General features: G+C 43.3%; 1 protein-coding gene across 1 annotated transcript in view; it reads right to left on the bottom strand.

The window, feature by feature from the left end:
- IPO4 (importin 4) overlaps positions 1 to 26,133 on the bottom strand; it is a 320,435-nt gene that overhangs the window by 137,139 nt on the left and 157,163 nt on the right. Inside the window, exons 13-14 of the mRNA XM_069762452.1 lie at positions 24,107 to 24,215; positions 8,604 to 8,733 (exon numbers count right to left, since the gene is read on the bottom strand). Of these exons, the coding sequence (XP_069618553.1) occupies positions 8,604 to 8,733; positions 24,107 to 24,215 (239 nt within the window). The remainder of the gene's footprint in view (positions 1 to 8,603; positions 8,734 to 24,106; positions 24,216 to 26,133) is intronic.

The raw sequence follows: 26,133 nt of genomic DNA, 5'->3' as shown, positions 1-26,133 counted from the left end.
ATTTTGAAAAGTGTTTTTTCTCATGGCCATTACTTCCATCAAACGGGTCTCAGAGCTAGCAAAGCTTTCTTATCACTTCCCCTTCCTTATTCTGCATCAGGATGAGGTGACTGTCTCCAGTTCCCTCATTTCTTCTGAAAGTAGTCTCCTCTCAATGAGAACATGGTTTTTGGCATCTTCTGTCCTTCTTCGGTTCAACCCCTGGAGCATTCTCTGAACAGATTGGACTTTGTCAGGGTGATTCGCATTTACCTTTCCAGGACCACCCAGTTCAGTAGGATGGATTTTCTCTGTCATTCCCGAGAGAACTCGTAGATGCATCCTGGCATCCAAGGCTACAATAGCTCGCTGGATCAGGCCTGCTATCTTGGAGGCATACAAAGTTTAGAACAGAACGCCTCCCACTGGGATTAAGGCACACTATACCCGAGGGGTGGGTGCCTCCTGGGCCGTTCGGCATCGGACATCCACATTACAGCTTTTCATAGTGGCGACATGGTCTTCTATTCAGACATTTGCCAAGTTTTACAGTGTTTATAACTATGCTTTGGCAGATGTCAGCCTAGGTACAGTAGAAGAATCTTGCAAGTGGCAGTGCCTAGTTCTATGACCTGAATGGAGTTTGTGCAGCTTCCCTTAACAGGGACTGCTTTGGGATGTCCCATAGTTTCCGATGTCCCCCAATGAAGCGATACAGAAAACAAGACTGTTGGGTTACTCACAGTAAAATTTGTTTCTCTGAGCCTTTATTGGGGGATACAGCACCTTCCCATGTTTTCACAACTGTGTTGATTCTTTCTATTGTTACAGTTTTATATTGTGATTTCTCTTATATTGTTCCTTCACATGTTGCTTCTCCAACTGCTTTTTCACCAACTGATTGGTGCCAGTTGGAGGGGTGTGCTCTGCTGAGGAGGAGCTAAGTTTTTGTGCATTGTGTCAGCTTTCTAGTGGCAGCAGCATACACCCTATTTTTCCTGTGTTCCCAAATGAAGGAACTAAGAAAAAGATTTTACTGTGAATAAGCAAAAAACCTGATTTATCAAGACTGGCATTTTTTTTACACTGGTTTTGTTGAGGGAGCATGCTGGAGTCATTCACTTCTAATTAATTAAACGGCACCAATATAGTCCATTATGGGACTGGAATAAGGAGTGAGATGTAAGGAACGCCACCACTCGTCATGATCTTGATGAGCAGGGGTTGCCACACTGCCGTCCTGCCCAAGCTCCTACTCCAAGAAAATAAAATTAAAAAGATAAAAGTCTCAAAATGTAAGCGCTGACTGACATGGAGTCAAAATTTTGCAGCTTTTTCCACCAAAATATTAGAGTAAAAGTTTTCATGAAATGCTAGAACCCTTAGCAGTGAAATAAAAAAAAAAAACTAAGAAAAAATAAAAACTTATATACGTGCACAAACCATTTAAATCAAAGCAGAAACTAACCATCCTTTGCTTTAACCCCTTAATCCCATTGGACGTACTATCCCGTCAAGGTGACCTGGGACTTAATTCCCAGTGACGGGATAGTACGTCCAGCTGACTATCGCAGCTGACATCCGGCACTATGTGCCAGGAGCGGTCACGGACCGCCCCCGACACACCGCGATCAAACATGATCACAGTGTTGCGGCGGTATAGGGAAGCATCGCACAGGGAGGGGCCTCCCTGCGTGCTTCCTTGAGACCCTCGGAGCAACGCGATGTGATTGCGTTGCTCCGAGGGTCTCTTACCTCCTCCTCCCTGCAGGCCCCGATCCAAAATGGCCGCGGGGCTGCATCCGGGTCCTGCCGGGAGGTGGCTTCACAGCGCCTCCAAGAGTGTACGTCAGATCGCTGATCTGACACAGTGCACAGCAAAGTGTCAGATCAGCGATCTTACACTATAACATGATGCCCACCCTGGGGCAATGCTATAGTGTAAAAAAAAAAAAAAAAATCCTGAACTATATATATATTGTTCCCATAAATACATTTCTTTATCTAAATAAAAAAAAAAAAAAAAAGTACACACATTTAGTATCGCCGCGTCCGTAACGACCCGACCTATAAAACTGTCCTACTAGTTAACCCCTTCAGTGAACACCGTAAAAAAAAAAAACCGAGACAAAAAACAACACTTTATTATCATACCACCGAACATAAAGTGGAATAACACGCAATCAAAACGACGGATATAAATAACCATGGTACCGCTGAAAACGTCATCTTATCCCGCAAAAACGAGCCGCCATACATCAGCGAAAAAATTTAAAAAAGTTATAGTCCTCAGAATAAAACGATGCAAAATTATTTTTTCTATAAAATAGTTTTTATCGTATAAAAGCGCCAAAACATAAAAAAATTATATAAATGAGGCATCGCTGTAATCGTAATGACCCGAAGAAAAACTGCTTTATCCATTTTACCAACTGTTGGAACGGAAAAATTATAGCTCTCAAAATGTGGTAACGCAAAAAATATTTTTTGCAATAAAAAGCGTCTTTTAGTGTGTGACGGCTGCCAATCACAAAAATCCGCTAGAAAACACGCTAGAAAAGTAAATCGAACCCCCTTTCATCACCCCCTTAGTTAGGGAAAATTAATAAAATTAAAAATATGTATTTATTTCCATATTCCCATCAGGGTTAGGGTTGGGGCTAGGGTTAGGGCTACAGCTAGGGTTGGGGCTAAAGTAAGGGTTAGGGTTGGGGCTAAAGTTAGGGTTTGGATTACATTTACGGTTGAGAATAGGGTTGGGATTAGGGTTAGGGGTGTGTCAGGGTTAGGGGTGTGGTTAGGGTTACTGTTGGGATTAGGGTTAGGTGTGTTTGGATTAGGGTTTCAGTTATAATTGGGGGGTTTCCACTGTTTAGGCACATCATGGGCTCTACAAATGCGACATGGCGTCCGATCTCAATTCCAGCTAATTCTGCGTTGAAAAAGTAAAACAGTGCTCCTTCCCTTCCGAGCTCTCCCGTGCGCCCAAACAGGGGTTTACCCCAACATAAGGGGTATCAGCGTACTCAGGACACATTGGACATCTTTTGGGGTACAATTTCTCCTGTTACCCTTGGGAAAATACAAAACTGTGGGCTAAAAAATAATTTTTGTGGAAAAAAAAAAGATTTTTTATTTTCACGGCTCTGCGTTATAAACTGTAGTGAAACACTTGGGGGTTCAAAGCTCTCACAACACATCTAGATGAGTTCCTTAGGGGGTCTACTTTCCAAAATTGTGTCACTTGTGGGGGGTTTCAATGTTTAGGCACATCAGTGGCTCTCCAAACGCAACATGGCGTCCCATCTCAATTCCAGTCAATTTTGCATTGAAAAGTCAAATGGCGCTCCTTCCTTTCCGAGCTCTGCCATGCGTCCAAACAGTGGTTTACCCCCACATATGGGGTATCAGCGTACTCAGGACAAATTGTACAACAACTTTTGGGGTCAAATTTCTTCTCTTTCCCTTGGGAAAATAAAAGATCATTTTTGTGAAAAAATATGAGTTTTTTATTTTTACGGCTCTGCATTATAAACTTCTGTAAAGCACTTGGTGGGTCAAAGTGCTCACCACACATCTAGAAAAGTGTCTATTTTCCAAAATGGTGTCACATTTGGGGGTTTCAATGTTTAGGCACATCAGTGGCTCTCCAAATGCAACATGGCATCCCATCTCAATTCCAATCAATTTTGCATAGAAAAGTCAAATGGCACTCCTTCGCTTCCGAGCTCAGCCAAGCACCCAAACAGTGGTTTATCCCCACATATGGGGTATCGGCGTACTCAGGACAAATTGTACAACACCTTTTGGGGACCATTTTCTCCTGTTACCCTTGGTAAAATAAATCAAATTTGAACTGAAGTAAATTTTTTGTGAAAAAAAGTTAAATGTTCATTTATATTTAAACATTCCAAAAATTCCTGTGAAACACCTGAAGGGTTAATAAACTTCTTGAATGTGGTTTTGAGCACCTTGAGTGGTGCAGTTTTTAGAATGGCGTCACACTTGGTTATTTTCTATCATATAGACCCCTCAAAATGACTTCAAATGAGATGCGGTCCCTAAAAAAAAATGGTGTTGTAAAAATGAGAAATTGCTTGTCAACTTTTAACCCTTATAACTCCCTAAGAAAAAAAAATTTTGGTTCCAAAATTGTGCTGATGTAAAGTAGACATGTGGGAAATGTTGCTTATTAAGCATTTTGTGTGACATATCTCTGTGATTTAATTGCATAAAAATGTAAAGTTAGAAAATTGCTAAATTTTCAAAATTTTCGCCAAATTTCTGTCTTTTTCACAAATAAACGCAGGTAATATAGAAATTTTATCACTTTCATGAACTACAATATGTCACGAGAAAACAATATCAGAATCACCGGGATCCGTTGAAGCGATCCAGAGTTATAACCTCATAAAGGGACAGTGGTCAGAATTGTAAAAATTGGCCCGGTCATTAACGTGCAAACCACCCTCGGGGCTTAAGGGGTTAAAGAATAACTGTTAGGCCATGTACACACAGTGCGTTTTTAACTGCGGAACCGCTGCGATTTTGCCGCTGCGGGTCCGCAGCTGTTTTCCATGCAGGGTACAGTACAATGTACCCTATGGAAAACAGGAACCGCTGTGCCCACATTGCGGAAATGCACTAAAAAAGCCGCACTGAATAGCTGCGGTAAAAAAGAAGTACCATGTCACTGCAACGGTTCTGCACCCATAGACCTCCATTGTGAGGGTCAAACCCGCAGTAAAACCCGCAGACGAAAAAAAGATCTGCGGGTTTTCTGCGGTTTGTGGTGCAGAACTGCCGCAGCAGGAAGTGCGTGGGCGGAGTGTGGCTGTCCCCCCGTGCCCCAATTCCACCCCCCCATGCTCCGATGCCACCCCCCCGTGCCCTCATCTCCCCCCTTATACTTACCGGGCCTCCCGGTGTCCATCCGGCCGTCTTCTCCCTGGGCGCCGCCATCTTCCAAAATGGCGGGCGCATGCGCAGTGCGCCCGCCGAATCTGCCGGCCGGCAGATTCGTTCCAGGCACATTTTGATCACTGTGATAACCTCACAGTGATCAAAATAAAAAAAAAAGGTAAATGACCCCCCCCCCCCCTTATCACCCCCATAGGTAGTAACAATAATAAAATAAAGAATTTATTTTTTATTTTTTTTCCCCCAATACAGTTAGATCTAGGGTTAGGGGTAGGGTTAGGGTTAGGGGTAGGGTTAGGGGTAGGGTTAGGGGTAGGGTATTTTCAGCCATTTTAACCCTAAAAAAACTTCCTAGAAAACACACAGACTCTGCAGAGAAAACTGCATAAAAAAAAAAATCGCACTAAAAACCGCATAAAAAAACGCACCTGCGTTTTCTGCCAAGAGCTGCGGTTTTTAGTGCAGAAAAAACAGCAGGGAAATCAGGAACGTGTGAACATGGCCTTACCAATCCCAACAGATCAGTTTTAATCAGCACTTAAAGGGGTTCACTACTAAAGAACCCCATACTAAAGGACTGAAAAATTTTGATACTATCGTCTTGGAACAGCTTCACTGCTTTGAACTCAAAGCAGTGTTACCTGTCTATTAGTATCAAAATCCGGAGGGTGTCATGTGATCGCTGCAGCCAATAGCAGCGTACACAGTTTGTCCGTTGTGAGTCCGTGCAAAACACTTGGGAGACCGGATGGATGACAAAGGCCAATACAAGTCAATGTGTCTGAAAAACACATACAGCACACGGATAGCATCTGTGTGCTATCTGTATTTAACAATGCAAAGGATAGAAGAAACTGTTATATATTTAGTTCTATCCGTGAAAAACACTGATGACACACAGATGGTAAAAAAGGACACACGGTCCATACACTGATGACACATGGATGGTTAAAATGGACTCATGGACCATACACTGATGACACACTGATCCAAAACACTGATGGCTCCGATACCATTTTTCATGTGCATGTTTAAACACGGAAGTGTGAATAAGGCCTAACATAAATTACTTGTGTCAGCTAATCAAGATCATATAATTTACTGCTTTTTATAAAGTGTAGAAATTATACTGCTCCTTTTCATTCATTTCGATACCTTGATCAAAAATGATGCTGTATAGAGTTTTAGCTGTTTTCGATGCATAATATTCCTTTCACATGCACTATATTGTACAGTTATAGTAATTTTTGCTTATGGGGATAAGTATTGTCCCCAATATGCATTCATTCATTTTCATCATTTATATTTCTACATTTATTATTTTTTCATTATTCATTTATTAAACATTTTTTATATATTATTAAATTAATCTAACTTTAATGTGCACTTGTAACACCCTTTGGTGCATTTGGTTATCCCTTTTAGGCTGGAGACACACTGCCATATTTCTCCTGCGAGAATCGCATGGTAAACCTTGTACTGGCTGTCAGCTCTCCTGACCTGAGCTTGACAGCTGCATAGTAATCCATCATGCTGTCATGCTCTGGTGAGGAGAGGTGCCGGCCAGTCCGTGCAGTGCGTTGCGATTATCGCACGAGAAATACGGCAATGTGACTCCAGCCTTACACTGACAATATTAGCCTGTCATTTATATTTACATTAATTATTCACCAGCACTTTTATTCATCATATGTCCCTTTATTCAACTTGGTGATTTTCTTTCACCAATAAGACACGCCTCACACAAACCCACCGCCACTCTATACAGCGATATAACCCATACTTTGAGACTCAGTCTGCGCATGCCCTGCTGCTCGGGGCTTCTCTGTGACTTCCGGCCCCGCTCCACGAGCGTTCCACGCTTGCGTTCCAAGTGCGGAGGACCGGAAGTCACTATTTTTGGATATGAGCGGCTCGGCGAGCAGCGCATGCGCGATTACAATCTGAGCTTCTGACGTAAAACAGCTGTGGCCATTTCTAGGGACACTACTTAAAGGGCGAAAATACAGCCATTACATGCATATCCCCATATGGAAGAAGCCTGGTAGGCGAAATGGCACTGTCGGGGTGACAGCAAAGCAGGCACATAGTGCAGCATTTCTTCTTTAATGTAAGTCCTTTGTCATTACATAGTGCTATCTGCATTTGGCAGTCTGTTTATTTACCTTATAGTTCCTATTACAGCACATCTTTATGTAGGTTGTATAACTCCATAAAAAGTGGGGTTTTTTTGCAAGGATACAGCTATTTTTGTCTAGAGGAACCATATATATTCTAGTCACTTGACTATAACATTATTGGTATACATGGTTAGATTCTTAGCACTTTGCACTTTCCTTGCATTTTTTTCGCACATTTTTTTCTTGGAACGTAATTGTTCACCTGGCATTAGATAGGACAAAAGCATTTTTTAGGAGTTTGGATCTCCTTAATACTTTTGCATTGCTGCTCATGTTCATAGTATGTAAATTTGCCCCTCTTTGCTGCCTTTTTGAAGATATCTCTGTGTGTAAAGATCTTTTTAGATTGACTATTTTAATCATGGTATTCAACAAAATATTTGATATTTTAATTTTTTTTGTTGATGCCTCTCTTTCCCTATATACCATTTGGGATGTTGTATTATTTGATTATGTAGGTTAGATCTCATATATATAGGATTTTGTCATACTATATGAAGTTCTTACAAAGTCCCACACACAGTATTCGGTCCATAAAAACGCCCACATTATTATGCCCTCTACACAGTAAGTCCTTGCAGAACAGCCCATACATTATATCCCCATATGCAGTATCATGTCCCCACAAAGCCCTCCACATAATATGATGTCCCCTTGAAGCCTCCACAAAGCTGCCCACACATTATGTTCCCACAAAGACCCCCATGCAGCATGATGTCCCCACACAGCCCCCCATGCACTATAATGTCCTTACACAGACCGTCATGTAGTACGATATTCTAAGCACCCATACAGAGTATGATGTCCTCACAAAGCCCCCCCATGCAGTATGATGTCCCCACACACTCCCCCAAGCATTGCAATATACTATTGCAGCCTCCCACCCCATCGATATCGGCATCCCAAGGATGCAGAAACCGGTGAAATTTAGATGTTGGGTGGAGGGCAGATATTGCCAACCCTTTGGGTGTCCTGTTATGCACAGGAAAATCCAAAAGACCGCATGCCGCCTACACTTTGCCCAGATCCGCCTCATAACATAAAAGGAAAACACCTAGTGCCATACAAAAAATAGCATTGCACACTAATATATGTATAATAATACATATTAATCTATATCTATATATGCCATGGGGGACTTCAGAAAGACCACACTTGCCATTGTAACCCATTGGTTCCCAACCATAGTGTCCAAGTAGGCTAATGGGATCTAACGCATGCATTCACCGCAAACTGGTCAGTCTAAATGCTGCTGTCAGTGATTGACAGTGGAATCTAAATGATTAAACAGCAGCAATCTTCGCTACTTCCGGATGCTGTCAGATGCCAGCCGTGTAACACAGGGAGCATACGCTTGGTATGGAGCAGGTTGAGCCTGAATAAACCCCACATGCAAACTGTAGCAAGAATGAACGTCACAGGAGATGGGTTTTACGATATCTCCTGCCTAAGTTTCTTGAAATTCTTATGGAGGCTACTTATCACATTCACTCGTACACATAAAGTGACAGTCTCAGTACTTACCAAGGTTCTCTACAAAGTTTTCAAGAGCATAGTAAGCCTTAGTGAGGTGAGCTGTATGACATGGGTCCACACGTGACAAATATTCCAACAGCAATGGAAGCACACTATCGGAATAACTGCTGATGTTCGGCTAAGAAAGACCAAGGCAAGACGTTAGAAATAAAACTCGCAAAAGTAGGTACAAGACTGTAAGCTAAGAAGTTATCACAAGAAAAACAAAACTAACAGTAATAAACTTGATAAAAAGTGTAACTGTCCTTTCAGCACTAACTGTCCTATGCGAGATACTGTATATGAGGAACAAAACTATTTTCTGGTATGGTATTTCTCCGTGCGCTGCATTTTTCGGGTATGTGCGTGGCAATACACACTGATGTCGAATAAGGGTATGTCTCCACGGGCCATATTGTCAGCGCTTTGGATGGAGCGGAAACCCCAATCCGCCCAAAGCACCGCCCACTTCTGTACTCGTGGTGATTCCGGATGTGTTCATTGCACACATCCGGAATCGCCGCACCCTATACATAGGACTGTGTTATTTAACTTTTGGAGACTCTCTGCCCTTTCCCAGCGCCTGTGCACTGCAGTACTTTGCTCTGCCCTCAACAGGGCAGACAAAGTACGCTTGCGTCGGAGCCGCAGTGTGAAGACAAGAAGAGGACGTCATCGTAAGAAGATGGAAGGCCCCGGACTGCAACGCCCATCGGACCATAAAAGAACCAGGACCACCCCTGGGTGAGTATAATCTAACCTCTTTTTCTCATCTTTCAGGATACATCAGGGGCTTATCTACAGCATTACAGAATGCTGTAGATAAGCCCCTGATGCCGGTGGGCTTAGCTCACCTTTGATTTTGGGGGTGACAGGTTCCCTTTAATTTTCTCCCTGTGGGGTGTGGCTACGTGCAGCCGCTTGGAAGGTTAGTAATGCCATTAACCTACAGAGCAAGTCAGTTACTCAGATCTGTCATCTGTTAAAAATATAGGGGGCTTCCACGCTACTGGTAGTACAAAGGCTCTGGAAAAGCAAAATGGCTCCTCACCCGCCAAAAGAAACTCAGCAAATTCTGCGCTCCCAAATCAAAATGCCCCCCCCCCCCCCCCTTCTAAGCCCCAGTCTGCCTAAACCACATATTAGTGTCCACGTTTGGCATTTCTGCAGTGATGAGAGCCCGCCTAACTTACAGCACAGGCTGGGCATGACGTACTGGTGACTGCAATGTACTGGTCACTACAACGGCAGTTTGCAATTTTCACTTGGCAACATTTATTGCTGCCTGTTTCTGGTAAACGCCCATGAAGTGAAAATCGTCACTACACCAGTAGATAAATTCCCCAAGGAGTATAATTTCCAAAATGGAGTCACTTGAGGTCGAAAACTACTTTTGAGGCACAGTGCAAAGCTCAGAAAGGAAGTAGCGCCATATTACCGTGCAGATTTTGCTGCACTTTCTTGAGGGTGACATGTTATATTGTCAGAGCCCCTGAGGTGCGAGAAAAGCAGAACCCCCCAATAAGTGACCCTATTTTACCAATTAAACCTCTCAATAAATTCATCTAGGGGTGCACTGATTATATGGACACCACACGTGTGTCACAAACTTTTATACCATTGTGCAGAGAATTAAAAAAAAAGGTACATTTTTAACCACCAAGATTATGTGTTATCCCCAAGTTTTATATTTTCACACTGAGAAATGGGTAAAAAGGTAGCAGAATTTGTCCCACAATTTCTACTGAATGTAGAAATACCCCGTATGTGACTGTACAGTACTACTTTGCCATACGGAGAGACTCGAGCGCTATTTGCCTCCTGGAGCGCAGATTTCCCTAGACTAGTTTGTGGATTCCTTATAAAGAGCCCCTAAGGCTATGTGCACACGTTCAGGATTTCTTGCAGAAAATTCCTGAGAATTCCGGACATTTTCTGCAAGAAATCCGCAAGAAAACCGCATGCGTTTTTGCCGCGTTTTTTTCCGGACACTTCCCAATGCATTTTGGAGTGGGAAATCCGCAAAAAAAAACGGAAAATTAATGAACATGCTGCGTTTTTTGCCGCAATGCGTTTTTTTCGCGGAAAAGTCGTAGTTACTCACCGATAACGGTGTTTCTCGGAGCCCATGACAGCACTACGGAGAGAGGGGATCCGCCCTTCAGGGACAGGAAACCTACAGATAAAAGGGCGGTACCTCTCCCTCGCATCAGTTGGTTTACAGAGCATCGGGGGACCTCCAGGTTAGTTTACAACAGAGAAAAAAATCATATTACAACATTTCTTAAAAGAGTAACCCCGTGCCTATACTCAAACTATATACAGTATATAAATTATATGTAATTAAAGGTGCTCACCGCACACGTGATGGGAGGGAATAAGCGAGTGCTGTCATGGGCTCCGAGAAACACCGTTATCGGTGAGTAACTACGACTTTCTCGGTCTCCCATGACAGCACTACGGAGAGAATTGCAGAGACTAAGCTTAGGGAGGGACCACCGCCTCGAGAACCCTTCGTCCGAAGGTTAAGTCAGACACAGAGGCTAGATTTAATCTATAGTGTCTAAAAAAGGTCGATGGTGATGACCAGGTGGCCGCTTTACAGATTTGCTCTATTGATACCTCTGACCTCTCAGCCCATGAGGTAGCTACTGCTCTTGTGGAATGTGCTCTTATACCATCTGGGATCGTATTCCCCGAGGATGAATATGCCAAGACTATCGCCTCCTTTATCCACCTCGCCAAAGTACCCTTGGATGCCCGAAATCCTTTTCTGGGACCCTGGAAACAGACAGAGAGCCTTCCTTCCTATACTCTCTGGTGGAATCTAAGTATTGGATTAGGCACCTTCTGACGTCTAGATTATGGAAGTTTTGCTCTTTCTCATTTTTTGGGTTTGGACAAAAGGATGGCAGGGAGACTTCTTGTGACCTATGGAATTTTGATGCCACTTTTGGCAAATAGGCCGGGTCAGGTCTAAGAGTGACTCTATCATCTAATATTTTAGTGAAGGGTGGATTAGAGGATAAGGCTTGAATGTCACTTATTCTGCGTGCGGATGTTAACGCTACCAAGAGAATGGTTTTAAGTGATAGAGTTTTAATGGAAATCGTCTCTATGGGTTCGAATGGAGGACCCGTTAATGCTGAGAGGACTAAATTTAAGTCCCATGAGGGCACTTTCTGAGCGACTAATGGCTTTGATCTTGTCACCGCCTTAACAAATCTAATTATCCATGGGTTGGCCGCAATATTATGGTTATAGAGTGCTCCTAGAGCTGCTATTTGTACTTTAAGAGTACTAACCGACAACCCCTGTTCCAGAACTTTTTGTAGGAACTCCAGTATTTTAGGAATTGAGGGCCCATCTTGGACTTTTACTTTGGAGACGGACAGAAATTTTTTCCAAGTTTTCCCATATATTTTAGTAGTGATGGGTTTTCTACTTTTAAACAACGTGGTAACTAAGTTATCCGAGAAACCTCTTTCTTTTAATAGTCTCCGTTCAAAAACCAGGCTGTCAAATGTAAGTTCGATTCCTGTGGGTGGAAGATCGGCCCTTGATGTAGAAGGTCTGGTATATTCGGCAGGACCCATGGGTCCGAGACCGAAAGCATCCTCAGCCAGGAGAACCACATCCTTTTTGGCCAGAACGGGGCTATGAGGATCATTTTCGCTTTGTCCTCTCTGACTTTCCGAATGACTGCCGGGATCAGAATAGTTGGAGGAAAGGCATAAGTTAATTTTTGAGTCCACGGAATCATAAAGGCATCTAGAGCCTGTGGATTCCCTACCGGGTTCAACGAGCAGAATTTGTTCACCTTTTTGTTTTTGTAATTGGCGAATAGATCTATTGTCGGTGCTCCCCACATTTTTGTGATCTGATCGTAGATGGAATGGTTTAGGGACCACTCTCCTTGTTTTAACAGCGATCGACTCAGGTAATCTGCTCTCTCGTTGTTTGAACCTTGAATGTGTAGCGCAGAGAGGGATAGTAGATTTTCTTCTGCAAGGTTGAAAATTTTGGCTGAAGAACTCATGAGTGCCTGAGACCTTGTTCCTCCCTGGTGGTTTATATACGCTACAGTCACTTTGTTGTCCGAAAAAATTCGGACATGATGTCCCTGACTATAGGTTAGAAAAGAAAAAAGAGCCTGAACCACTGCCCAAAGTTCTTTTTGGTTTGAGGATGCTGATATTTCCTGAACTGACCAGGTTCCCTGGGCCACTCTGTCCCCCATATGAGCCCTCCACCCTGTGGGACTCGCATCGGTTGTTATCACCCGGGATATTTGTGTCACCCAAGGAACTCCCTTTGATAAGTTTTGGCTCTCTGCCCACCAATGAAGGGAACGAATAACTGAGGAACTCAGGGTGATTTGACTTTCCAATTTGTCTTTTAGTATTGACTGCCATTCGAGTACGTGCCACTGAAATTCTCTTGTGTGGAACTGTGCAAAGGGTATCGCTGGTAGGCATGAGGACAGAGAGCCTAGTAGTGACATTGCTCTCCTTAGAGTCATGGAAGGATGGTGAAAAGTTTGCGTTATCATGGCTAATATGTTGTCTTTTTTGGGGTTTGGAAGTCGGCATTCTTGTACTCGGGAGTCTAATGTCAGACCTAGGAACTCCTGTACTTGACAGGGTTCCAACTTTGATTTTTTTAAGTTTATGAGCCACCCCAAGTCCGTCAAGATAGTCATTACCCGGTCCCTCTGTTCTTTGCAACTTTGGCCCGAGTTGCTTACGATGAGAAAGTCGTCTAGGTAAGGGACTATTAATATATTTTGTTCCTTTATGTGGGCCATCATTTCCGCTATTACCTTCGTGAATATTCGAGGGGCTATAGAGATTCCGAACGGAAGAGCTCTGTACTGAAAAAATCTTAATTGTCCTTTTATGGAAACTGCCAATCTCAGGAATTTTTGAGACTGATTGTGGATGGGCACATGATAATATGCATCGGTTAGGTCTATCACGACCATGTAGCAATTCGGAAACAGGATTTTTATGGTGGACTTTATTGTTTCCATTTTGAATTTGTAATTTTTTACGTATTTGTTCAGGTTTTTTAGATTTATAATGGTCCGAAAGGACCCGTCGGGTTTTGGTACTAAAAAAAGAGGGGAAAAAAACCCTTCTCCTACTTCCTGAGGAGGGATTTCTTGAATCACAGATTTTTGCAGTAGGGAAATGATTTCTTTCTCTAAAGCTGCTTGTTCTGCCACTGAAGATCTTATTTTCGTTTCTATATACTTCCGGGGAGGAAAGGAAATAAAATCTATTTTTAGACCGTACTGTATGATGTTTAGAATCCAGGTGTTGTTGGATATTTTCTCCCAGGCGGGAAGGAAAGATGTGAGTCTTCCCCCTACCGTAGGCACAATGTCATTTGGCGGGTTTTTTGTCACGAGAGGTGTTGCCAAAGAGGTAACCTCTATCCCTTCTCCTGCCTTCTTCCCATTTATTCTGCTCCCTGGGGGGGTCTGCGGCGGAAAAATCTCCGATTCCGAAAGGACTGCCTGAATGGGGCTGGGCCCAAATTTGGAAACCCTTTCTTTTTGTCTCCTGCTTTTTGGAGAATATCATCCAGGGTCTCTCCAAACAGAAAATTTCCTTCACACGGAATAGAACATAGCTTTAGCTTTGTCTGGAGATCCCCAGGCCAGCTTTTGAGCCATAAGGTTCTTCTGGCTGCGTTGGAGAGAGCAGCGGCCTTAGATGTTAACCGTACGGAGTCTGCCGAGGAGTCCGCCAGGAATGCTGCTGCTGCTGCTCTAATTGCAGGGATAGAATCCAGTAGTTTATTCCTGGGTAGCCCGTCTCTAATTTGACTCTCTAATTGATCGATCCATACCATCAGAGATCTGGAGGTGCAGGTAGCCGCAACAGTAGGCCTCAAGCTACCCCCAGCCGATTCCCATGCCCCTTTAAGAAATGTGTCTGCTTTTTTATCTAAAGGGTCTCTGAGGGTACCCATGTCCTCGAACGGGAGCGCAAATTTTTTCGAGGCTTTTGCCACCGCTACATCCAACTTTGGTGCCTTATCCCAGGAAGTGGATGCGTCATCTTCGAAGGGATACTTTCTTTTAAGCGAGGGCACTGAAGAGTTTCTCCTATCTGGTTTTTCCCATTCTTTTTTAATTAGGGATTGGACATTGGGATTTAAAGGAAAGGTTTTCCGTTTTTTTTGTCCCAAGCCACCAAACATAACGTCTTGGGCTGTTTTGTCAGGTTTAGGCTCCTCCACCCCCATAGTAGCCCTAACAGCTCTCACTAAGGCATCCACTTCCTCGAGTGGAAAACAATGTCGGCCTGAATCTTCCTCGGAGGAGGATAGGGAGGAGTCAGAATCGTCCGAATCTGCGTCTTCAGATGAGGATCGGACAAAGTGGGATTGTGCTGTTTCCTTTACTTCATCTTTCCCTTTTTTGGAGGAAGATACAGCATTCTGAACCTCAGATCTAATAATATTTTTTAGCTCGGATGCAAAGTCGGGAGTCTCCTCACATAGCACACGCTGGATACATGATTTACAAAGCTTTTTGTCCCAGGCTACTGGTAAAGCTTTGTCACAGATGGGGCAGGATTTGTTTTTCCTTTTCTCCAGCTTCTTCTTTCCCTATTAAGGGAGAAGAGGGAGCCCTATTATAATACATTCACGAAGATCAACTCACCATTCGGACGTGCAGGCAGGTACCGGTTCTGGAGGGGGCCCTGGGTCTGGAATGGAAGGTTCCCGAGGAGGTGAACTAGTCTTCGCAGCAGACCTGCTGCGCTGTGTAGAACGGCTGCTAGACCCACTCCTAGCGCTCTTAGGGTCTGTCTTCTTATGGTGCTGCTGCCTAGGCTGCAGCTCCTGTGGATCGCTGTCCTCCATGATTTACAGGGAGATGGTGCGACAACTGTGTGTGCACCATCTCCCTATTTGTATTTGGCGCCACCTCCGGCGTTCCCCCGCACTTCTGGTCCTGCATCACGTCCAGGGAGAAGAGAAGCTACCGCGCATGCGCGCGGCGATGACCCGGAAGTCCTGCCGCATTTCCGGAGCGGCGGCCATCTTAGTACACCCGGAGCGTGCGCTTGTCGGCACAGAAGCTCCGGGTGATCCAGCGCCCCTTCCTCTATCAGAATCGGCGGCGTTCTCCCTCTGCTCACCATGAAGAACCCCTCGGTTCCAGCGGTGGCGGATTCGGGAGCCGGACAAGCCGCGGCAGGAGCCTCCTCGCTGCCGGTACTCGACCGCCCGGTCCATCGGTCTTCATAACAGGTACCACCGGAAAGAGGTTCCCTGTTCAGGGACAGGAAACCAACTGATGCGAGGGAGAGGTACCGCCCTTTTATCTGTAGGTTTCCTGTCCCTGAAGGGCGGATCCCCTCTCTCCGTAGTGCTGTCATGGGAGACCGAGAAAAAACGCATCATGTGCACAAAACATGCGAAATTCATTCTAAATGATGGGATGCTTATTGTATGCGGTTTTTTTGCGGTTTTATAGCATTTTTATCGGGAAAAAACGCAAAAAAACCGCAACGTGTGAACACAGCCTAAGTGCTAGAAAAGCAGAATCCCCCCCCTCAATTGACCCCATTTTGGAAATTACATATAACCCTTTGGGAATTTATCTATAGATAGTGACGATTTTGTCTCCATGGGTGTTTTCCAGAAACAGGCAGCAGTGAAAATCGCAAACTTCCGTTGTAGTGACCAGTCTATTATGCCCAGCTCATGCTTCTGGAGACACGTTCCTGTAAATTATGCAGGCTCTCATTACTACAGAAATGCCAAACGTGGGCGGTATATCTGGTTTAGACACACTGGGGCTCAGAAGGGAGGGTCGTATTTGAATTTGGAAGTAGAGACTTTGCTGAATTTCTTTGGAGGGTGAGGAGCCATTTCGGTTTTCCAGATCCTTTGTGCTACCAGTAACGTGGAAGTCCCCTATATTTCCGTTAACAGATGACAGATCCGAGTGGGGACTTGCATTTTTGTGGATTGAGTGGAAGCTTTTATTGGGAACATTTTACATAACGTTTTGTATCACAATTATCCGGCGCACTTAATCTGGGGATTACATCTAAATCTCAATTAGACAATTCAGATGAAACCCCCGATGGATCCATTCACTATAATGAGGCAGCAGAGTTACTCTGGGCCACTGTTCAGTGGTGTCTTTTTCAGAAACGCACAAAACTGTGGCCGAAGGCACTTTTATGCAATACTAAAAAGATGGATACCGCCGGATCACAGGTCAGACGGCATCCACAGTGCCTCCATCTGCCTCATTATAGGGAATGTTCAGCCAGAGGTTCAGTCTGAATCATGTATTTCAGAGATTTACACGGAAACCCCGGTGTAAGCACTCAGCGCAGTGCGCAGGATAAATGTGTGAGTCTTACTGCGATCTTGGGGAGGCAGAATGAAGAAATCAACAGCATGTGAAGAATTGGTTTCATTTATTTTTTATGCCGTTCCTCGTACGGTATAAGTGATTAGGCAACTTATTTTTCAGGTCGGTGTGATTACAGCGATACAAGATTTATATTGGGTTTTTATGTTTGGCTGCTGTCACACACTAAAAGATGCTTTTTATTGCACAAGCTGCATCATCATATTTTGAAAGCTATAATTTTTTCATATTTCTGCTGACAGTCATGTGATAGCTTGTTTTTTGCGGGATGAGCTGACGTTTCTATTAACACAATTTTCGGGCACATGACATTTTTCGATCGCTTTCTATTCCAATTTTTGGGAGACGTAATAAACAAAAAAAAAGGCAATTCAGGAATTGCTCTTTTTTTTTTTTATACAGCTCCGCGTGTGGTGAAATCGTTAAGACCGCTTTATTATTCGGGTCTGTACTATTACAGCAATACCTCATTTATATATTTTTTTATGCTTTGACACTTTCACACAATAAAAACTATTTTATAGAAAAAATAATTACCGTATTTTGCAGATTGTAAGATGCAGCGGATTATAAGACGCACCCCAAATTTTGAGGAGAAAAATAATTAAAAAAAAAAAACTTTTTTTTTATCCTAAATAAAATGGTGGTGCTTCTTATAATCGATGCATGTTATTGGTTAACGGGGATGGTGGCTGCGTTGAAGCAGGGTCCCAGCGTTGCCGCTGGAGGAGGCAAGAGTGTAGTGCTGCTGCAGGCCGCAGGCTGGGGATGAGAGGGTGTTCGGATGTGCGGTGTGGAGCGCCGCTGCGGGTGTTTGGTGCTGTGGAAGCTCTGCCGACATCTTGTGAAAGCCCAGAGCCCCCCGAAGTTACATGGCTTCCTCTATGCAGTGGGCTGGACTCTGGGAAAATGGCTGCCGGCTAGGGGCGGCGCATGCTCAGATGTAGATCTCGGCACCAAGATCTTGGGAGATAATATCTCAGCGCTGATACCAAACGTGTACTTTAAACTGTTTTTTTTTTTTTAAACCCCTTAATCCCATATGACGTACTATCCCGTCGAGGTGGGGTGGGCCTTAATTCCCACCGACGGGATAGTACGTCATAGCGATCGGACGCGCTCACGGGGGGATCGCGGCCGGGTGTCAGCTGAATATCGCAGCTGACATCCGGCACTATGTGTCAGGAGCGGTCACGGACCGCTCCCGGCACATTAACCCCCTGCACACTGCGATCAAACATGATCGCGGTGTGCCGGCGGTACAGGGAAGCATCGCGCAGGGAGGTGGCTCCCTGCGTGCTTCCCTGAGACGATCGGTACAAGGTGATGTGCTCACTTTGTACCGAGCGTCTTCTCCCTGCAGTCCCCGGATCCAAAATGGCCGCCGGGCTGCATCCGGGTCCTGCAGGGAGTACTTCCGGGTCAGGAGCAGGCTGCAGCTGCAGCTCTGTAAGCCTGCAGCGATGAGTGAGATCGCCGATCTCACAGAGTGCTGTGCAAACTGTAAGATCGGCGATCTGTGATGTCCCCCCCTGGGACAAAGTAAAAAAGTTTTAAAAAAAAATTCCACGTTTAAAAAATAAAAAAAAAAAAAACTAAATAAAAAAATATTATTCCCATAAATACATTTCATCTGAAAAAAAAAACAAAAAAAAACTACACATATTTAGTATCGCCGCGTCCGTAACGACCCAACCTATAAAACTGTCCCACTAGTTAACCCCTTCAGTGAACACCGTAAGAAAAAAAAAAAACGAGCCAAAAAACAACGCTTTATTATCATACCGCCGAACAAAAAGTGGAATAACACGCGATCAAAAAGACGGATGTAAATAACCATGGTACCGCTGAAAACGTCATCTTGTCCCGCAAAAAACGAGCCGCCACAAAGCATAATAAGCAAAAAAATAAAAAAAAGTTACAGTTTTGAGAATAAAGCGATGCCAAAATAATTATTTTTTCTATAAAATAGCTTTTATCGTATAAAAGCGCCAAAACATAAAAAAATGATATAAATGAGGTATCGCTGTAATCGTACTGACCCGAAGAATAAAACTGCTTATCAATTTTACCAAACGCGGAACGGTATAAACGCCTCCCCCAAAAGAAATTCATGAATAGCTGGTTTTTGGTCATTCTGCCTCACAAAAATCGGAATAAAAGGTGATCAAAAACTGTCACGTGTCCAAAAATGTTACCAATAAAAACGTCAACTCGTCCTGCAAAAAAACAAAACCTCATATGACTCTGTGGACCAAAATATGGAAAAATTATAGGTCTCAAAATGTGGAGACGCAAAAACTTTTTTGCTATAAAAAAAGCGTCTTTTAGTGTGTGACAGCTGCCAATCATAAAAATCCGATATAAAAAACGCTATAAAAGTAAATCAAACCCCCCTTCATCACCCCCTTAGTTAGGGAAAAATAATAAAATTAAAAAAATGTATTTATTTCCATTTTCCCATCAGGGCTAGGGTTAGGGCTAGGGTTAGGGCGAGGGTTAGGGCGAGGGTTAGGGCTAAGGTTAGGGCTGGGGTTAGGGCTGGGGTTGGGGCTGGGGTTGGGGCTGGGGTTGGGGCTGGGGCTGGGGTTAGGGCTAGGGTTGGGGCTAGGGTTGGGGCTAAAGTTAGGGCTGGGGCTAAAGTTAGGGTTTGGATTTTATTTACGATTGGGATTAGGGTTGGGATTAGAATTAGGGGTGTGTTAGGGTTAGGGGTGTGGTTGGGGTTACAGTTGGGATTAGGGTTAGGGGTGTTGTTGGATTAGGGTTTCAGGTAGAATTGGGGAGTTTCCACTGTTCAGGCACATCAGGGGCTCTTCAAACGCGACATGGCGTCCGATCTCAATTCCAGCCAATTCTGCGTTGAAAAGGTAAAACAGTGCTCCTTCCCTTCCGAGCTCTCCCGTGTGCCCAAACAGGGGTTTACCCCAACATATGGGGTATCAGCAGCGTACTCAGGACAAATTGGACAACAACTTTTGGGGTCCAAGTTCTCTTGTTATCCTTGGGAAAATAAAAATGTGGGGGCTAAAAATCATTTTTGTGGGAAAAATAAGATTTTTTTATTTTCGCGGCTCTGCGTTTTAAACTGCAGTGAAACACTTGGGGGTTCAAAGTTCACACAACACATCTAGATAAGTTCCTTGGGAGGTCTAATTTCCAATATGGGGTCACTTGTGGGGGGGTTGTACTGTTTGGGTACATCAGGTGCGCTGCAAATGCAACGTGACGCCTGCAGGCCAATCCATCCAAGTCTGTATTCCAAATGGCGCTCCTTCCCTTCCGAGCTCTGCCATGCGCCCAAACAGTGGTTCCCCCCCACATATGGGGTATCAGCGTACTCAGGACAAATTGGACAACAACTTTTGGGGTCCAATTTATCCTGTTACCCTTGTAAAAATACAAAACTGGGGACTAAAAAATCATTTTTGTGAAAAAAAAATCATTTTATTTTCACGGCTCTGCGTTCTAAACTGTAGTGAAACACATGGGGGCTCAAAGCTCTCAAAACACATCTAGATAAGTTCCTTAGGGGGTCTACTTTCCAAAATGGTGTCCCTTGTGGGGGGTTTCAATGTTTAGGCACATCAGGGGCTCTCCAAACGCAACATGGTGTCTCATCTCAATTCCAGTCAATTTTGCATTGAAAAGTCAAATGGCGCTCCTTCCCTTCCGAGCTCTGCAATGCGCCCAAACAATGGTTTACACCCACATATGGGGTATCAGCGTACTCAGGACAAATTGCACAACAACTTTTGTGGTCTAATTTCTTCTCTTACCCTTGGGAAAATAAAAAATTGGGGGCAAAAAGATCATTTTTGTGAAAAAAAATGATTTTTTATTTTTACGGCTCTGCATTATAAACTTCTATGAAGCACTTGTTGGGTCAAAGTGCTCACCACACATCTAGATAAGTTCCTTAGGGGGTCTACTTTCCAAAATGGTGTCACTTGTGGGGGGTTTCAATGTTTAGGCACATCAGGGGCTCTCCAAACACAACATGGCGTCCCATCTCAATTCCAGTCAATTTTGCATTGAAAAGTCAAATGGCGCTCCTTTCCTTCCGAGCTCTGCCATGCGCCCAAACAGTGGTTTATCCCCACATATGGGGTATCAACGCACTCAGGACAAATTGTACAACAACTTTTGGGGTCCATTTTCTCCTGTTACCCTTGGTAAAATAAAACAAATTGGAGCTGAAATAAATTTTGTGTGAAAAAAAGTTAAATGTTCATTTTTATTTAAACATTCCAAAAATTCCTGTGAAACACCTGAAGGGTTAATAAACTTCTTGAATGTGGTTTTGAGCACCTTGAGGGGTGCAGTTTTTAGACTGGTGTCACACTTGGGTATTTTCTATCATATAGACCTCTCAAAATGACTTCAAATGAGATGTGGTCCCTAAAAAAAAAAATGGTCTTGTAAAAATGAGAAATTGCTGGTCAACTTTTAACCCTTATAACTCCCTAACGAGAAAAAAATTTTGGTTCCAAAATTGTGCTGTTGTAAAGTAGACATGTGGGAAATGTTACTTATTAAGTATTTTGCATGACATATCTCTGTGATGTAAGGGTATAAAAATTCAAAGTTGTAAAATTGCGAAAATTTTCAACATTTTCGTCAAATTTCCGTTTTTCTCTCAAATAAACGCAAGTTATATCGAATAAATTTTACCACTAACATGAAGTACAATATCTCACGAGAAAACAATGTCAGAATCGCCAAGATCCGTTGAAGCGTTTTAGAGTTATAACCTCATAAAGGGACAGTGGTCAGAATTGTAAAAATTGGCCCGGTCATTAACGTGCAAACCACCCTCGGGGCTTAAGGGGTTAATTTACATGAATAAAGAAAAAATAAATATTTTTTCAATAAATACATTTATTTGGGGATTTTTAAAACAAAATATTTTTTACACAATATTTATTTTTTTTAACTTTATTACATTGTCCCAGTGTGGGACAGCGCTATTTTACAGCAGATCGCTGATCTGACACACTGCACTGCAGAATATCAGATCAGGATCTGACAGGCAGGGAAGGAGGCATTCCTTCAGGGAAGCCCTCCCTGCGCAATGCTTCTCTATGCCGCTGTTACTACTGACAGTGGCATCAAAGGGATTAAATGCCTATGATCGGTGCTAGCACCGATCGTGGGCGTTGCTGCGGGGTGTCAGCTGTCACATACAACTGATACCCACACGCTATCGCCGCAGCTTTCAGCGTGAGGCCATGCGATCGCGGCGCCATACTAGTACTGCTCTGGGCACAAACACACCTCCCGCAAAGCAGTGCTAGCATGGTGAAGGTCACGAAGGGGTTAAGCGCCATCAAGTCCAAAAATTATCAAATCAACTCTTCATCCATAGTTATTGAAGACTACTGGAGAATTTTACATTATTTTTTATTGCCTAAAATCATATATTTTTTATAAAACATGCACAACACTTTAGGATTAGTCTGTTGAATAGTCTTGTTGACTTTTTGATTTTAAGTTCACCATAAACGGGTTCTATCATCTTTTGATATGAGTCTGCAGATCTCTCAATTCGTACAGCAAGCACACAAAGATGCCAGGATTCTCCTGGTTTGGTAGCGGAAGCAGGCATGACCGCAAGTATGTGATTTGCATACTTCTGGCCACATGCCGATTAGACATGTGTTGCTCGATTGAATCACTTGTATGTTTCATGTGACCACCTACACTTGTTGCCAACATCAGAAAATCCTCACAGCACGCATTGTGCATGCTGTGAGGATTCAACATTCCGCTGTCATGTTGCGTGACTGCAGATTTTTTAGCATAGCACTGGACAAACCCTTTAAAGGGAATCTGTCAGCAGGTTTTTGCTATGTAATCTTAAGACAGCATGAGATTTGAGTTAAAACAGATTTCAGGGATGCCGCTCTCATCAAGCTCAGAGGTTTTGTTTGCTTACAATGATTGTTTAGCAGCAGCTTACCATTGCTCTGAATAGCTGGTCCTGACGTGCACCCTCCTGCGATAGGCAACTCACTGGCTATGCACTTTGCACATGTAGAGCCTGGTGTGTGCGGCATTAGCTTTCTGAGTTCTGCTTCATTGCTAAATCTAAAAACTCTGTATCAGAACTGCTGCACCCAGTAATCTAAGTGATACATTGTTGGATTCAGCTTCTCTTTGCCTACACATGCTGCTCTCAGATGAGGTAGCAAAACCTGCTTACAGTTTCCCTTTAAAGGGAACCTGTCACCTCAAATTGGCGGGATATTAATAGGAGTTTTTACCTGTCCGATGGGCGGCGTATCCTCTTCATTTCTCCACCCCGTCCGTCCCTGTTTTCCGCAATATTTTAGTGAATAAGAGTATGCATGCGCCATAGTTGGCGTGTGCGCCATGCAGTCTTTGGTGGCGCACGCACAGTATGCTTTACCCTACTGTAGGCAAAGCCGAAAAGCCTTACTGCGCTTGCACCTGCGCACTATGTCCCGAAACACAGCTAAATACTTCCGGGACATAGTGTGCGGACGCATGCATAGTAATGCTTTTCGGCTTTGTCCGCAGTAGGGCAAAGGATACTGCTCGTGCGCCACCGAAGACTACATGGCGCACGCATACTCTTATTCACTAAAATATTGCGGCAAACAGGGACGGACGGGGTGGAGAAATGAAGAGGATACGCCGCCCATCGGACCAGTAAAAACTCATTTTAATATCCCGCTAAATTGAGGTGACAGGTTCCCTTTAAAGTGAGTAAGCAATTTGCTTTCTTTTCTACCATTGTTATGAATAGTAAAAGGGCTTATCTATGGGAATATACCATCAATGCCTGATAGGGTATTGGGTGAACACTGTCTTTCATTGAGATGTAGTTTCACCTAACTAATTCAAAGAGTTTGCAGTGCCACTTCTCATTAAAGTCAAAACAGAGATGGACATCCTTGCATGTGAAAGAGAACCAGTAATCTTTATTGCTCCAGAAATCATCAGCAGTCCTACTTGGACAACTTCCAATACATCAGATATGACATGTTAGACACTCACTAATAAAGAATAATTTTTTGCATAGAAAAAACCCATCTACAAAAAAGAATAAAAGTAATGGTAAAAAACCTGAGAACTTTACCTGTAAGTGTTCAGAAAACTGCCCCAGAGCATAGAGTGCTGCATTCCGGACTACATGATTTTCATCTGTTATGGCCTGACAAACCAACTGTAGCATAGACTGAAGATGCCTGCCAAAGTCAAGAAGAAATATATATAGTACAGTGTTCCAGCTTGTGTGTGCCATCATAGAAAATATACTTGAAGGGGTATTCCCATCTCCAGGATCCTATGCCAATATGTAGTAGGAGTAATAATAATATTAGCAAATACCTGTAATTAGAAATATAGTATAGTTTTTCTGATTTGCTAAGCCTCTTTCCTCATGTGCATGCATTGCAGGACCTTAAGTATCCATGGTTTTAACCACTGATCGAGAGACCGCTAGTTGCTAATTGTTGTAACCATGGATACCTAAGGTCCTGCAATACCAGCACGAGGAAAGACACAGTGAATCAGAAAAACTATACTACATTTTTAAATGAAGGCATTTGTTAATATTATTACACCTACTACATATTGGGATAGGATCTTGGAAATACAAATGCACGTAAAGGAGTATTCCCGACTTAACTGATGCCACTTGTGTGATGCAAATTATTATTTTCAAACAATAATTTTACAGCAAAATTCTGACAAAAGTAAATGTAATGAATCGGGGACTTTATTTTCTTGTGGAGGCCTATGCATAGAAATAATTAGTTAATAATGCTTTTAAATACAGGTAAACCACCACTGGCATGTATTTATTTTTTATTTCCCTGTGGCATCACTAATTTAGTTTCCCTGTACCTATTAATGTACATACCAGCCGCTGTCTTATAAATTTTCTCAGCACTTTTCCTTCCATCATCTTATGACAACTTCTAACTTACCAGAAGTCAGAGAGAGCAAAATCTTACATTGTGAGTCTATGAAAGCAGCATTCTGGCTTTCATAGGCTTACATTGAGAAGTGACATCTGGTCTGCCCAGCAACCACTGGATACAGCAGTTCACAACTTGCGGAAGAGGACAGGAAGGAAGCTGAAAACAGCAGAAGACAGTGGTTGGTAAGTATTTACTGTAACTAAATGCAGGCAACGTACATTAGTGATACCACTCTGGCAATGAAATAAAAAAAAATGTCAGAGTGGTGCTTTAAAAGAACACATACTTATTTGGTAGCATGGATGGCCTTCCTACCAATAAAGCTGACTCGGTGGCAGTAGCATACACCCATGGTTTCCTGTGTGCCTCAATGAAGTGTTAGAGAAAAAGAGTTTTTAATTGACACTAAACTGTTGTGCAATTTAAATGGTTACTCTATAAAGTCCATAGATTTCTCTTTAAGAATCCAGCATCTCTAACCCACGCACAATAATTTTTTTAGCACAAAGGGTAGATACACAATTTGAATGTTGCATTACATTTCTGCTGGATCAACCACATCCATCCATACAGGACGGCCAGGCTATAACAACCATATTTGCTCCAAAGGTCATATTGACATGGGATATCTTGGTGAGAGGACCACTTTAAAACTATCTAGTTTAAAATGTTTGTTGAGGATGCTGTGAAGACACAGCATTGTATCTTAATTAACTAGACAACTATTTTTAACAAACCAAGAAGAACAGACGGTTATCTGCATGTTGGAGTTTGAATTTATGTGTTGTTCAAGAAGACAGACTTTTACTTGTGTAAGCCTGTAATGTTGACATTTCATATAACATTTTGTACTCTTATCCTTGACTAGCTGTTTCCAGCCAGCTAACGCTCGGCACGCTCATTGCTATCTAATTAACGCTGCTGGTGATTTAGGCTACTTTCACACTAGCGTCGGATTCGGCCCGTCGCATTGCGTCGGGCTGAGATTCCGACGCTAGCGTTTGTTGTGCCGCACAACGGGTGCAGCGGATGCATTTCTCCGGCGCATCCGCTGCCCCACTGTGAGGTGCGGGGAGGTGGGGGCGGAGTTTCGGCCGCGCATGCGCGGTCGGAAAAAGCAGTCCGTCGGCTGCAAAAAACGTTACATTTAACGTTTTTTGCTCCCGGCGGTCCGCCGCAA

The sequence above is a fragment of the Ranitomeya imitator genome, chromosome 1 (assembly GCF_032444005.1).
Source record: "Ranitomeya imitator isolate aRanImi1 chromosome 1, aRanImi1.pri, whole genome shotgun sequence".
In the NCBI taxonomy this organism is placed as follows: domain Eukaryota; kingdom Metazoa; phylum Chordata; class Amphibia; order Anura; family Dendrobatidae; genus Ranitomeya; species Ranitomeya imitator.
The sequence above is the reverse complement of the archived record's forward strand: the minus strand, read 5'-3'. Positions and strand labels throughout refer to the sequence as shown.